This window comes from Malaclemys terrapin, chromosome 6 (assembly GCF_027887155.1).
Source record: "Malaclemys terrapin pileata isolate rMalTer1 chromosome 6, rMalTer1.hap1, whole genome shotgun sequence".
NCBI lineage: Eukaryota > Metazoa > Chordata > Testudines > Emydidae > Malaclemys > Malaclemys terrapin.
Genome location: NC_071510.1, coordinates 16,858,024 through 16,874,099, shown reverse-complemented (window position 1 = coordinate 16,874,099; position 16,076 = coordinate 16,858,024). Strand labels below are relative to the sequence as shown.

At 41.7% G+C, this 16,076-nt stretch overlaps 1 protein-coding gene across 1 annotated transcript in view; it reads right to left on the bottom strand.

The window, feature by feature from the left end:
* RIGI (RNA sensor RIG-I) overlaps positions 1 to 16,076 on the bottom strand; it is a 37,030-nt gene that overhangs the window by 14,745 nt on the left and 6,209 nt on the right. The window contains exons 3-10 of the mRNA XM_054031693.1: positions 14,439 to 14,617; positions 9,794 to 9,944; positions 7,881 to 8,012; positions 6,777 to 6,884; positions 4,273 to 4,426; positions 3,208 to 3,466; positions 2,368 to 2,530; positions 243 to 344 (exon numbers count right to left, since the gene is read on the bottom strand). Coding sequence (XP_053887668.1) covers positions 243 to 344; positions 2,368 to 2,530; positions 3,208 to 3,466; positions 4,273 to 4,426; positions 6,777 to 6,884; positions 7,881 to 8,012; positions 9,794 to 9,944; positions 14,439 to 14,617 — 1,248 coding nt within the window. The remainder of the gene's footprint in view (positions 1 to 242; positions 345 to 2,367; positions 2,531 to 3,207; positions 3,467 to 4,272; positions 4,427 to 6,776; positions 6,885 to 7,880; positions 8,013 to 9,793; positions 9,945 to 14,438; positions 14,618 to 16,076) is intronic.

The window sequence follows — 16,076 nt, the reverse complement described above, 5'->3', positions numbered from 1 at the left end:
TGATGTTACAAATTAAGACAGCTTGAATGATAAGCAAAAAGCTAGTTTTCCATGTGTAACTTATTTAATCTAAGAGCTATTAGAAAAGAGAAAATGGAAGGAAAAGAAAAGGTAAAAATAAAGAGGGGAAAGGAAGCTGAAGGAACGAATGCTGCTGCAGTAAGTAAGAGGAGTTCATTATTGATAGTCTAAAAATGAATCCCCAGTTCTCTCCCACTGGTCTGCATTTGGTGTAATCTTACCTATTGGGTAAATCTTGCTTGCCAGGGCCTCAGTTTCAGACATCAGGACTGAGATAATGGCCATAAAGTGGTTTTTGGGGCGCTTCCCGACTAGTCTGAAAGCTAGAGTCACAAGAAGGAACCACAAAGCGGATTAATAAACATTTCCAGGCCCTCTATCAAACATGACAAACTGCTACATGGAGCCTGGACCGAAGAACAGTGGGCCTGGATGTTCTTTGCTAACTTCCTTTGTTGCTGTGTCTTTGAGCCTTGGAAGGGCCAAGTTGGACCTAGCTATGCAATCAAAAAAAAGCCTTTATCATCAGAAAGAATCCCTAGCTCTATGCAGGCAAAATTCTATGGGCAAGATCAGTGCGGAAAGAATTGATTTTCACCATTTCAGGTTTACTATTCATAATGTACTATTATGCGATCAGTTACTTGATCTATACTACACTGCAAATAGCACCTGCAAAAAGCAAACCTAGGAAATGATTGAGCCCTTCAGCTCTAGGAAATTCCCATCTAACATCCAGCTAATGCGTTTCAGTCCATTCCTCTTCCTTTATTTCCTTTCATGCAACTCTCAGTAAAGGCTTGGTTACAACCGTCACAGCGCAGTGTTCCCTAGGGGCTTGACTATGCGCTTGGTGGAAGCACAATGGAGTCGCACGGCCCTACAGGGAGCATCAGGAGACAGGAGCTCAGGAAAGCACGCCACTTCCTAAAAGGCTTGGGCACGCAGAGGCAGAGCACCCATGGCATACAGATCACTACCTTGCATGCGGCTGGCCAGATCCATGGGTCAAGTCTATGACAGATACTGATCCACAGTCCAGCTGCCTTTGGGTGCCCTTGGGTAGTAAGACTTCTCTGCCCTGGCACTAGAGGAGCACACGGACTGACATTCTATCTAGCCCTGACTCAGGCCACGTACACTGGGAAAGGCTCCTTTCGTGCTCTCCCTCTGCCCATTCTTAGCAACCACCTAGGAGGCAGGCAGAATTTTACCTTGGAATTTAACAGTCGTGCTTCCGTACAAATGAGCTATCCCAGGCAATATTGGTTAACACTATGAATTTACACACACACACACACACACACACCTTAAAACTCTGGTTCCATAGTTAAAAGTTCCAACTCCCCTATTTCCAAATTTCACAACTGACTCAATTCTTCACTAAGATCACAGAAATCCATTTCTTTTATTAAAAAAAAAATTATATATATACACACACACACTCACACACTCACACTCTAGAAGCAGCACTGTACATATTCCTTCTCCACACACCGCACAGGCAGGCAAACTAAATGGGACGTGGAGACAGTCCAACTTAATCATATACTCCAAACTCTAATCTTTTAGACAGCACATTCATATTTAATAGAAATAGCCCTAAACCAAAACCTGCATCCAAACAGGAATGCTCAAGATTTGGATCTAAATTCTGCGGCTAGAGCTTATCGTCAAGTAATTCTGAGACAGGCACTAGAATTCCTGACAGGTTAACATTTGTTTCCCTCCTTTCAGATATCAAATATGACCAGGCACCAACATTTATCTTTACAAAGTTACCTCAGATGAGAGTGCATCTTGGACTGAAAAATTTCTCAAGAAAATGGGGCATAACAGGATTACACATTACATTCAATGTTTTGGCACTATGTTTTCCAACCCTAAAGATATACAAGAAACAAAAGATAGATCAAGTTTAGTTTCACACTCACTTCAGGCCTGATCCAGCAAAGCACAAGCGTGTGAGAGTAGTGTGCTTAAAATTAAGCACGTGGGCAAGTGCTTTGCTGGATGAGATCCTTACACAGGTTTTGGATTTGTGCAGCTCCACTGATCTAAAAGAAGGTACTCCCAATTTACAGCAGTTTATGTGAGAGGAACATCAGGCCCACCAGAACTTCAGCCCCGATTCAGGAAAACATCCCTATTTCAGGACAGCACTTCAGAACATTCTTTAAGTGTGGGCATAAGTCACATTGAAGTTAACAGGACTCAATCACATGCTGCTTAATTTTGAGCATTCGATTGAAGTGCTGTCCTGAATGGAGATGCAGTTAAGTCTGTTTTCAGACACTAGACTGACGCAGGACCTTAGCAGTGATACATTCCTACTGAAACACTTACATTTTTGGGGCCTGTATACAATCTCCTCCAGTTCTTGTGTGTTCTCTCTGATGGTAGATATGACTTGTATGTCGAGGCAGGCGCAGAGGGTACAGATGTATTCTATCGTCTCCTCGAGGGTCTTGGCACTGCCCACGCCGACCGAGGCTGTTAAGCCAACAATCTGAACACATTCATGTACAAAATAGACATGTTCATGTCATTAAAAAGAAGCAGCCAGTAACATGATAGTCCCCTGACTGATCTTCCTTGTTAGTAAAGAGAGGTCAGAGGTGGGAGAAATCAAGAACACTGGCATGGATATTCTGAATAAAAAGCTAGCAAGATCTATTACATTCTGTTCTCCTCCCTCCAAGATTTTTCTCAAGATCCAGATGTTCTTGCCAGTCTTGCATCAGTGGTAGGAGAAACTTCAATTCTGGCCCCTTCAGAGTCAATTTTGCTTCTTAAAGACAACACAGCACCTAATGTACTTTTAGAGGCTATAAATTATTAAGTCACAATTGAATCATTGTGGCCCAACTCCTGTGCTGCTGTCCTGGAAGGAGCAAGTCAAGGATTATATTTTGTAACCTGGGCTTTCCTCCCATGAGCCCTTCATCAGAATCCAGTTTGGAGTTAAAAAGATTAGGTCTTGTCTTGCTGACTAAAAGGAGACTGCTGCTGGAAAAGTGGCCCAGCCAGAAGCCTCCGAGTGAAACACGGGGTTAATATTTGAAGTTGCAGTGGTAGCAAGTTGGGGTTTGCAGGAAAAATGGAAAAAAGATGAAAGGCATAGCTAACAAAACCTCAGCAGGTGGTCCTGATTTCAAATGCTCCCAACCCTGGGTGGTGCCTTACCTGAGGCAGCTGTTTCACAGCGGAGTCAAATTTAAGATTCAAGTAGCTGGTCATTAACACATTATAGGGGTGATTCCCAGTGGTGTTGTGGCACTCATCAAATATAATCAAAGTGAAAATGGCAAGGGAAGGAACAGTTCCATCTTTGAGAGCATTCACAAGGATCTGAGGTGTCAAGACAATGATATCATTCCCTTCAATGACGCTTGCTGAAGAGACATCCCCAGCCGTTTCCCCAGAAATCCCCGCAACTTCGTACCTGGGAGAGAAAAGACGTGTGTCGTGACATTAATACAGAGTATGTTCACATTAGTACATCCACAGAGCAGGAAAAGCAAGAAGATAGGGCAAGATCTCCTTGGGGAATCAACCAAGGCAGTGAGATTTGATATCAGGCCCAAAATCTTCAATTGTGAGTGCCTTAAGTTAGATACCCAGGGTCTGATACAAAACCCATTAAGGTCAATGAGAGTCTATTGATTCATATGGGCTTTGGAACAGGACTCTAAATAGGTGACCACATTTTCAGAGGTACTGATCCCCTGCAACTCCCCCAACTGAAACATGTTTGGTTTAGGACAGTGGATTTTTTTATCAGCATCATCTATTCAACCATCATCCTTTACTTATGAAATAGGTTTTCTGAATACAATCCATCCCACCCTCTATGTATCTGGGCTATAAGAAAAGAGAAGACACTTCCTGAACTTAGTATTGAGACACTTACATGCGGATGCATGTCAATTAGCTCCTTTAAACCTAAATGAAAGTTATAAGTCCATACAAGGGCTCTATATGGCTGCACCTAAGTAGCTGCTTTTCAGAGGCAGCCTTCAATTACACCTCAAAGACAGTTTGGTCACTTTTTGATTGGATGTATTTTCATCTTCTGAGTTTGGGCCACACTTTTTACCAGAACTTTATTGAGAGACAGTCCTGAAATGGTGTTTAAAAAAAAAAAAAAAGAGCCCCCAAGAGGTAGGATCATGAGGATGTAAAGGAACCTACGGTTTGGAACTCTGAAGTAAAGAAACCTGAAGACTACACGTGTGGACTCGTACCTACCTAGTTCTTTCAAAGTGTTGCGTGAAGACTTTTTTCTGTTGTTCATATACTGGAACTTTAGTAGCTAGAAAGACAATCTTCCCTTTCTGTTCCTTGGGCATGTTTTGGAGATGATTGTCACAAATCAGAAGTGCCACAAAGGTTTTCCCAGATCCTTTTAAACATCAAGCATGAAAACAAAGGATTAGTAACAAAAAGCTGGAATATTCCCTCACCACAAGTGCAGCTGTAACAATTTAAGGCTCCTTGTGGGCAAACCCATGTTCTTACTTTAAGCTCACTGCAGGAATGCAGTTGGGGGATCCAGGATACTTAGCATCACTCTCTATTTCGTGATCTTGGTACTGAAACAGACTCAGTAGTACCAAAGACAACTTATCTACCATAAAAAGAAGAACAGGAGTACTTGTGGCACCTTAGAGACTAACAAATTTATTAGAGCATAAGCTTTCGTGGACTGGGCTGTAGTCCACGAAAGCTTATGCTCTAATAAATTTGTTAGTCTCTAAGGTGCCACAAGTACTCCTGTTCTTCTTTTTGCGGATACAGACTAACACGGCTGTTACTCTGAAACTTATCTACCATATAGAATGATAGTCCTTTGACATAAAGCAATGGATTAAGGGGGGAGTGATAGCTGTCATTCAGAGTGTACTGGCTTTATTTATTTAATGGGATGCAAATTTCCTATCAGTTTTGTCCTCTTCTGTTTCACAAACCCTGATTTCATTTCACTTCAGTTTCTTATGGCTTTGCTAGGATTGCTTCCTTGTTTATCAGCAGCACTCTAAATAACATTACGGCTATCTTCTGAACCACAACGGTGTTTTGAGTTATATCTCATAATCACAGGAACTCCCCAATGCACGAAAAGCTTGTTTTTCTAGAGCAGTACTTGTGTCAAAACAAAACTTTAAATAAATAAATAAATAAAAGGAGAGAGAGAAGGGGGAAAAAAAAAAAAAAGTGTAAAATCCAGAGATGTTCCTCATCAGATTACAGCTGTTTAAGGTCCATTAAATTTTGCTCATTTCCAACTTTTCCTTTAAGCCAGAATATCAACCTTTTTGTAACTACTTCGTGTATTGCTGCACACACAGTTTATTTTATGAATACAAAAAAATGTAACTATATATGGGAATTAGTGCACAAAGAACACACAAATACTTCCCGACACAATGGCCTCTATGCTACCCTATTCACGCTGCATTAACTCTTATGTGCCCCACACAGATCCCCAACTTTCTGTATCCTCCTCTCCCCACTTTCACTTCCCCTCCCCCTGAAGCCCACTTTCTCCTTGGGCCATATACTGCTGCACTCCTCCCCCATATGACCTTTACTCACTCCTTACACTGCTCCCAGTGCAGAGTCTGGATTGCTCCATGGTCCTCCTTTGTCCTCCCGCAGCTTTCTTCCCTAATTGCAGTCTTTTTTTTTTTTTAAACAGTTAAGTGAGCGGAGATATGGGGGAAGGACATCATGATTCTTCAGGATTGTGGGTGTATGTGAGGTGGTGGGGGGGTCCAGTCCCTCAGCCAGACTTATGATCCTCCGATAGTCTCACACTACAGGTAGAAGCTGATCTGTGGCCTGTCAATGTGAGTCTTTCCATTGACTTCAATGAGCTTTGGATCAGGTCACTGGTGCATATCTGCTGCCACGGTATCTTCATCTGCAAGTCTCCCCACACAGTCCTCCTCACCCTTCCCACACACTTCAGTTTCTCCCTCCACAGCCCCTCTTCCCAAAGCCTCTGTGAGGAATGAAGTTGGTGATTCAGGCTGGCAGCATCTGAGGGAAGTAGCCAGTGAAAGGTGACTGCTCAGTCAGCTACTCTTTGCAGAAGGGGAACAGCTGTTTTGTGGTTAAACTTTAACATTGACCTGTTCCTGAGCGGACATGAAAATGTCCCTGAGGTCTGGAGTTTGTAGAGACTGCAGCTCTTTACTTAGACAGAAAATCTCCAGCAGAGTCTCAAGATAAATTTCTAAGGTCTCAATTTTAAACCTTTTCTCTGTGAAAGTTAGCAAAATGTTGCCCCATACAAACATTATGGAAAATGTAATTGGCCCATGAAGGACTAGTTTGGAAATTTCACAGGGAACATTCAAATATCAAAGTGCAAAAGAGAGGGATTTTAGTTCTGCTGTAAATGCCATAGACTCAGACTTTAAGGTCAGAAGGGACCATCATAATCTAGTCTGACTCCCTGCACGTTGCAGGCCACAGAACCTCACCCACTATCTCCGCAGGACATAACTAGCGAGTCCTTGGGGGTCCTCTGTAATCACTGTGGATTAAATTTAATGGGTAGTTTGCTTTTAAATAAAAGGTTGATGGGAGAATTTGACAAATTCTTGTCCTAAACGACAACATTGTGATGTCCATTTCCCCTCCCCCAGACTCTTCCCCCCCAAGCCCTCCCCTCTCATACCACACAGCAAAATAAAGAGCATGTCTCAAAAAAAAAAAAATTCAACACTGGGAATACACGTTCTTACCAGTAGGAGCACATATGATTGTATTTTTCCCACTGACAGCAGGCCGGGCAAGCTCAATCTGATAACTTCTAGCCTTCTTTGGTCCATAAGTAGGTTGTTGAGACACTTCTAGAACATAAATAAGCAAAGTTCAATATATGCTGTGGTGAAGAACATGATCCATTATATAAAATGTATTCAAACCAAAGCATTACTTATCCATTATCCCCCATATATAGTTATGATCTAAAATTAATGAGTAGCACTTGAGGGAAAAGATTTTTTTAACAGACCATATACCAGACTGGAACTTTACGTGGTTTGTGTGTTACAAGCTGGCATTTTGTAAAGCCTGTTTATTCTCCCTCAGATGAACTCCTTTCAAACTCTTTGCTGGCAGAGTCAACACTGATCTTACCTTGACCCAATCTTTTCAAGCCAGAAAGCATAGCACCTGATAAAAATGTCGGTCTGTGTCTCCCCAGAACAGATTGTATGAACACTATGTACAGCTTGAATGTGTCTTATTTTAATCCTTCTGGTCCAATGACTCCTACACCATTCAATGTTTTCTTTAATCCAGGGGCTCTCAGCCTTTAAAAACCAAAGAGCCGTTCTGACAGAGTTACTAGTTATTGTTTTGTGACTAACAGATAGTGATAGCACAAATTAACATTTGTCAAAACAGTTCAGAAAACAAGCAGTATTTTAGGGCTCCCTTAGCTTTGTTCCACCCAGGGCACAGACCAATATGCTGCTGTTTATCTAAATTACCAGTTACTAAGTCATGTGGTGACTTACTCAAATCAGAGAAGAGCCATGGATTGAGTTCCATTATTTTAACCCCTTCATGAGGGTGCTCCTCTGAAACACCAACTTTCCAGTGAGTGTATGGGAAACAAGGAGCAGCATATGATGCATGTCATGCCCAAGGCATTGGGCATTTTTAGCAGCAAACAGTGAAGTTAAACAATTAAACTGGGAAGTACGAAATTCAATGCAGAAGGCTCTATTTTCTACAATTATCTTCTTTTGAGCCATTTTAAGGACACCACACACATTTTAAAAGTGCAAAGGAGTGCACAGTTCTAATGTTTGCAAGCGTGTTAAGCTGCTGAATATTACCTGAAGGAGAACACGGACTTTCACTGAAATTGTGAACTTCTGCTTCTTCGGAATACTGTACATTTATGTCGAAGGCACTACTGGTCCCATTCTGGTCCTCCATCATTTCAACATCCATCTCTTTATTGTCACCTGAACAACACCAAGGCAAGCATCTTAGCCATCTTTTCCACTTTAAAAGTCATACTTTTGACAGGTCAGGAAAGTGGTTCTCCCACAATGCCGAATCTTATTGGGAAAGAAGTTGTTTGCTGGCAGTGGAGGAGGTCAGACTAGATGATCATGATGGTCCCTTCTGGCCTTATGTCTATGAGGTAAAAATAAAATGCCTTGTCCAGGCTGGGCTTAAGGTAGACAAATGACTATGTGGACCCCTATGATTTTAGAAGTGCCACATGCTCATAAAAGCGCAGCCTATTCAACCTCCTCTTCCTCCTTGTATCAGTCTAAGATTTATTTCTGACTAGTTCTGAGGGCATATGCTAAATATTCCTTGCTCCCCCTATATTGTGTGTTTTGGAACAGTTTTCTCATAGAACTATCATTAGTTTAGCTGTGACAAAAAACATACAAAACCAAAAAGCACATCAGAGCTACCTTTCTTCTCTTCACTGCTAGCCAAGAAATTAAGTTCCAAAGAGTAGGCTTTAGTTAGCAGTGCCTCCTGTCAGCAACTCTTTTACTGTTCGAGTTGTGACATCTCCAACATGGATAATTTCTCTTATGATCCAAGAGCATCCCCAATTGCGTACACTTTCGTTTTATTAAGGTAGATGTCATAAGAGGCCCAAAAAGCCTTTAAAAAAAAAAAAAAAAAAAAAGGCTATAAAATACAGGTGATTTGGGAGTTGGGGGGGGGAGGGGAGAACCCAAAGACACACAAAATTACACAGACCAGGTTACTGTAATATAAAGCTGTCTCCAAATCAGAGCCAACCACATAAGTTACTTAAAATAGCTAAACATTTACAAAAAAATATTTTTTCTCCCCAATTTGCTACTTAAAACTATTTCAAACAAGCTCCTTATGTTCCAGGTCAAAGCAGATCAAGTATAAAAAAATGGAATCTAGATTCACCCATAACAATCACTTGGTTTAGATATGTAGTGCCCAATCCTACCATCGTCAACTCAAGAATGTCCCTGGTAATTCCAAAGCAAGCTCAATTGTGAGGGTATTTTTATAATCTCAAAGAAGAATCTCAAACGAAAAACACAACAACATGGTAAATTCAGTGGCAGAGGGTGGACTTAATGGGAAATTCCGCATTTGCAGAAAACAAAAGGAGTTGCTCAGTCTGAGGGCCAGTAGATGCTGCTCAACAAATTCTGAAACACACTGTCTTTACCTTTCTGTTGTGTGCACAGATGTGTAGGGACAAGGTGATCAGTCCATTAGGTATTGTGGAAACCTATACTGATCACTTTACAACAGGGACGGCAAGTCAAAGGTAGGTTTATCAGCTTCAATAAGAGACATCAACTTGACAAATCACATTTGTCTGAAAATGTTGTGCCTTTCATTTACAAACACATACAATAATGATAAATAAATACAGTCGATGGTGTGGGACAAATTTTTCCAGTTGTTCACTTTGTGCAGTCAGTTTCTTCATTTATCTTATATAATTAATTTCTCCTTTGCTAAAAAAGACCCTATCATCATCATCATCATTATCAATAGGGCAGCAAAAAAAAAAAAATAAATAAAAATCTTTAGAACATTTTTATATTTCAGGATTGTTTACTACCAGAACACACTTTTTTTTAAAACTGAGTCAATTAAAAAAAAAAAAAGAAAAGAATCACACTGACAGTGTCCCTTTAAGGTAATCTCATCTTCCTGAAGACAATTCATGTCTGGTACAACAACAGAACCTTAAGCATAGAATATGATAAAATTTGCATATTACCTTCTTTCATATTCCACAGTTTGCTTGCTCGGTCATATCCTGCTTGTTCTAGAGCCAGATGAAAGGTTTTGGGCCAGTTTTCCTTGTCTGACCTAGAAAGGCATTCAATGAGCTTTACGGCACCAGCCATTCTGCCTTTCAGTTCTTTGACCTGCATAATGCACAAGCAAAGTTTGTGACTGCTTCCAAAATATCAAAAAGTGTGTCATTCGAAAGAAAAACATTGTTGAGCCTTTACAGGGGAAAACTCTTTAAAGTTCTGTTGTGTATCGACATACCTGTCTAGCCCACGATTGTTCTGATCCTGTAAACACTTAAGCACGGGCATCCACAATCTGTGAAGAGGGGATACTAATGCTTATCCACCTTTGTAAAGTGCTTTGTGATCACATGATGAAGAGTCCCTTGTAAGTACGAAGTATTATAATAAACCCAGATGAAAGATTTTTAAGTTAACTGAAATGGAGCATTTTTCAAAACATACAAAAGAAATGATGCACTGCTTTAAATCTGAATAAAATATTGTAATAGCTTAGAAAGTTCCTCTCGGCCTATCAAGTTGTCTGGAAGCCAGTAAAAGCAGGGATGGAGACCATCTTATTGGCTGCCTTGTAATGTGTCAAGCATACTGATGCTTTAACAGATAAATAACATGGCTTGTAACATGCCAAAAGAGGTAAAAATCAAGCACATAACTTTAACTCTCACTAAGAAGAGGGAATCTAACTGGTGGATTTAAAAGCTACAGATTAGAAGTTTCATTTTGCTTTTTAAAGGCCTTTATGGGTGTGCGGCTGAGCCAGCGAGGGTTAAGCAACCAGCAGGCTGTATGACTTGAAAACAACCCTTAAGGACATATTAGAAGAGTACTGAAATGGCAAACAGGGCCCTTCCTTATAGATAGTTAGCAAAGCCATGTTAAATAAACCAGAGTCCTTAAAATGTAGGTCTATATTGTTAGAGAACCAAGTAGAAGATACTAATTGTATTTATCTATGCATCTTGTTAGAGTTTAGCAATGTGATCTAAGCAGTTTGTAGATGCTGTTCCTGTCTATAATGTTTCATTATTGTATTTTATTGATTCAACGATCAAAAGGGGATATTAAAATTTAGATGGCACTTGTGGTGTAGTGACATTATTGTATTCAATTCTCTTTGAAATGTGTGACTCCACAATGTAAATCTACCTGTGAGCTGTTTGAATGGTTAATTGATTTATGCTAATGAATGCAACTAGATACCAGTGTATGCCTAGGAAACAGATTAGCTTCAAAGCAACAATGTACTTACCCTATTCTTCATCCAAGGGAAGCCTGCTGTGATCATTTGCTGACAAGAGGCTTATCCACTGAACTTTAGTTATAAAGGAAGTTGGGCCTGATCCTGTTTTATCTCAGATGTTCTTCAACTTTGTCAGGGAAAGTCTAAGTTGCAAGACTGAAGTCTCCAGGCCTTTACTGGATTATCCCTGCAATTTCTCATGGAAGAATCGCAACAAACTATGCACCTGGACTTCCTATTGGACTATACCCTTTTAAATTGATTTCAGAAGGATTTTTAGAAATCAACCTCGCCATCTCGGCTATGAAACTGACCTAAGAACTTTATTCATAACTCTTTTCTTTAATAAACGTAGTTCATAAGGATTGGCTGTAAGCACATATTTGGTAAGATCTGAAATATTCATTGACCTGCTGGATGAGTAATGGGATCGGTAGAAATTTATATATGGTGAATAAGGTTTTTAGTAACCCTCACTATATTAGACTTGGCGGTCTGGGTGGGAGCCAAAGGCTGGATTGTTTAAAGGGAACTGTATTTTGGCTTTTAGGTAAAAAGTAACGTACTACAGAAGCTGTTTTATTACTGGCTTGGTAAAAACTAATTATAGAATAAATCTCATCTATTCTTTGCAGTTTGCCCTGATTGAGCATTCTCAGTATAGCTCCTCCAGCAGCCATGGTCACAATGGGCATGAACATTGCTGGAAAACAAAAGAAGGCTTTTCAAGTTTCGATAATTACCATAGCAGGCCCAATTGCACCTGTAATTGTGAATTATCTAGCAAGTGATAATCTAATTTAAGAGCTTCATTTTTCTCTTAAATAGAATTACTACAACACAAATCTGTATCGCACTAAAGGTCTATATCAGCTTCATGACTCTTTGCTCCAGGGATCGGCAGCCTTTGGCACGCAGCCCGCCAGGGTAAGCGCCCTGGCAGGCCGGGCCGGTTTGTTTACCTGCCGCGTCTGCAGGTTTGGCCGATTGCGGCTCCTACTGGCTGCAGTTCGCCGCTCCAGGCCAACGGGGGCTGCGGGAAGTGGCGGCCAGCACATCCCTCGGCCCGCGCCGCTTCCCCCATGGGCCTGGAGCGGCGAACCGCGGCCAGTGGGAGCCGCAATCAGCCGAACCTGCAGACGCGGCAGGTAAACTAGCCGGCCCAACAGGGTGCTTACCCTGGTGGGCCGTGTGCCCAAGGTTGCTGATCCCTGCTCTGCTCTATCCTTCAGGCCACATTAATACCCCCATACACACTGAAGAGGAGGGGCAGCATGGCTCCCCATACTTGAGAGCTCTTTGGGAAGAGAAGCTTCGAGTGCATAAGTGTTTGCAGGACTGGGCCTTCATCTAGAAATAGGCACGTTTAATATTAACCAAAGTATACGCATTAGAAATTACAACTTGAATTTCAAACCCTTTTATCCACTGATGGGAACATGAACCACCCTGTAAGATCCATTTTCATAACTCTTAAGGTGGTCTAGATTGACAGAAAAAGGCATAGCAAATTGGTTTCCTATTTTACATACAAGATATATTTTTCATTTAAAATGCTATGATTCAATCTTGTGTTGATAAAAGTGGGCAACTGATATGACTGGCTACAGCCAGTTATCCTGCAGATAAATACATGTTTTGTGACCTGATGCAACAGTCAGGTCCCAATTGCAGTCATAGGTCTATGGACACATTGCTGCCTATTTTTCTAAGCAGAAGGAAAGACACAGGAACATGTGGTTTCTATCTGGGCTGTCAATTAATTGCAGTTAACTAAAGCAATTAACTCAAAACAAATTAACTCAATTAAAAAAAATGTACTGTGATTAATTGCTGTTTTAATCACACTGTTAAACAGAATACCAATTTAAATTTGTTGTAGGTATTTTTGAATGTTTTTCTACATTTTCAAATATATTGATTTCAAACACAACACAATACAAAGTATACAGTGGAATGGTGGTCGAAGCAGGATAAGGCATACAAATGTTTAGCGTGTCTGGCACTTAAATACCTTGCAATGCCAGCTACAGCAGTGTAGACTGGCGCAGACTCACCCCTGCGGTGCCTCCTGCTGGTCATCTCCGGGAATTAGCTCCCTCAGCCTTGGAGCGCCCTCTGCAGGCCAGTGATCTGCCTGTCCTCTGGCCCCTGTGTCCCTCCCTGGACCCCGCTGCCCCTTTCTCTGGCTGCTGCCCCTTGGCAGTACCCACACACTCTTCGAGTCTCCCCTCCCCAGGGAGCCCCCACCCACTATCCCCACCTCGCCTCAGAATAAGGCCACTGCCCGTCACCAACTAGCCCCCGCTCCCTGGGGCAGACTGCAGTATAAGCCACTCATCACAGGCCAGGTTGGGTTCGGACCTGCTGCCTTGGCCTTCCCCTGGGCTACCCTCTGCAACCCCCAGTACCCCTTGGCCTTCTGCTAGGCCACAGCCTGAGGCTTTCCAGGCTGAAGCTCCCCAGCTCCTCTGCCTTTCCCCAGTCCTGCTCCACTCAGGTACCTTGTCTCTATCTCTCTGCAGCCAGATCCTTCTCCCTCTACAGCTACAGAGAGATTGTTTGGCCTCTGGCTCACAGCCTTTTTATAGACCAGCTGTGGCCTGATTGGGGCGTGGCCCAGCTGCGGCCGCTTCCCCAATCAACCCAGCTTTTAGAGCTGCAGCCCTCTCCAGGGCTGCTTTTACCCCTGCAGCCCTCTCTCAGGGCTGATTTCAAGCCCTTCAGGGCAGGAACGGGTGTCCACCCCAATATGTACAGGCAGTGCCATGAGAACACCTGTTCCCATGTACAGGTGACATTGTAAATAAGAAGTGGGCAGTATTATCTCCCATAAATAAACTTTTTTGTCTTAGCAATTGGCTGAACAAGAAGTAGGACTGAGTGGATTTGTAAGCTCTAAAGTTTTACATTTTTTTTAATATAACTGCACTCAAAAATAAAGACATTCTACATTTGTAAGTTGTGCTTTCGCAATAAAGAGATTGCACTACAGTACTTGTATTAGGTGAATTGAAAAATACTATTCCTTTGGTTCTCTTTACAGTGCAAACATTTGTAATAAAAAAATTATATAAAGTGAGCACTGTACACTTTGCATTCTGTGTTGTAATTGAAATCAATATATTTGAAAATGTAGAAAACATCCAAAAATAGTTATAAAAAAGTTATTCTGTTAAACAGTGCGATTAAAACTGCAATTAATCATGATTTTTTTTAATCTTGTGTTTAATTTTTAATTGTTTGACATCCCTAGTTTCTATATTATACGGACATACCTGAAGCTGCAGTCAGGGCTACACAATTATCATAGAACTGTAAACTCTGCAAATCAAGTTGCAATTTTGATTTTGAAATAATACCTGCTGAATCTCTTCGCATTCTCGGTCTATGAGACAAGTGTTTAAGTAAGGAATTATCTGTTCTGCATCAATGTCTCTCATCGTAGCTTCTATACGTTTCAGCAGCTGTCGATGCACCTCCAGGCTTTCAAGTTTTTTAAAATCCCAGTTTTCAATTGCTTCCCTCAGACCAGTGTAACCTTGAAAACAAAAGGGGTGGGGCGAATTACACCAGCAAACACCGCTTTTAATTAAAACAGATATTTTGACCCATTACTGGCTAAGAGCTCTTGGGTGAACTACAACCACATTTTGAAAAGGGGGTTGGGTTACCTTTACATTTAACAACAACCCACACACACAACCCAGAAAAGGCACCCTATGTTAAAGAAGTTTTAAGACTGCAAAGTCAAGCAAGAAAAGTTAGGAAATGCCAAAATTAATACTGCCTGTGCAACCTTAACTCAACCCCCTTGTACGTATGCATTATGATGCAGTCTTATTTTTCCCACAGGACCTGGGCCTCGCTCAGAATGCTCTGCCATCTCCACAGCTCCTATTGTTCCTCATCCCTGGCTCATGTCCCTCTCCCATCCAGCTTCTGCTACGGCCCCTCTCCCCTCCCTGTTTCTATCCTCTTCCCCATCTTCTGCCCTTCCTCCCTGCATCTCTTCTCTCTCCCCCCATACATTCCTCACTCCTCTACATTCATATCAAGCTGCTTCCTCTTTTCCCTCAGAGCACAGGAGAGAGGATCCCTGCTCTTAGTTCTGGTACTCAGTGCCACAACTGATCCTGGTGGCAAGGAAGAGCAGTTATGGGGAAAGTCTTCAGTCCATGTACCTCTGGGAACAAGCATGCTCAGTTGCTCTGTGGGAAGGGACTATGCACAGTCCAGTCAGCACACAGGAGCTGAGAGAGAATAGAACATGCTCAGTGCAGACTGAATGTTCAAAGAATTGGACTGCCAAACTCTAACAAGCCTCTCTACTGGGCATGTGCACACAGATTTTTCAAAGGCTTATACACTTGTCCAAATTTGGGAGGTTTTTCCTGAGAACAGCAAAAGGTCCATTGCGGACACCAGATATCAAGTCCCTGCCAAACGTCAAGTCCCTGTTGCAAAGCATGGGGGAGCTAGAGCGTCTCAATTAAAAGGTTATTTAAAAAAAGGACAAATCAATTAATGGTTTCCTAATCTCAAAAACAGTTTAGCCGTTTCTGAGAATAACAAAAACTTTCCCCAAAAAATCTGCTTCAGGCAGGCACACAAAAGTGGGAGGAGAAAATAGGGTTCTGCTTACCTGTTTACACTACAACTCCTTTTTTCCTGACGGACCAGAATGAAATGTTGGTATCATAGTATGGTTTAACCTAAACCATCATCTAGCTCAGCCCTCCACTGAGCAGGGAAGAGATGCTAAATTTTTAGTCTGAGACTCGAGACGATCAATATGTTTTACAGACCAACACTGGAACAGAGAAAATTAACTCCTGGGCCAATGTTTATCCTGCAATATAAACTATCTGAAAGCACTCATTGGGGCTGGAGGTTAACTACCCTCGTATCAGCTGGGTAACAGATACAACCAAGCAGACAAAATGTTCCTAAATTATATGTAACACAGCTTTATGATTCAGAAATTAGAGATTGTAGCC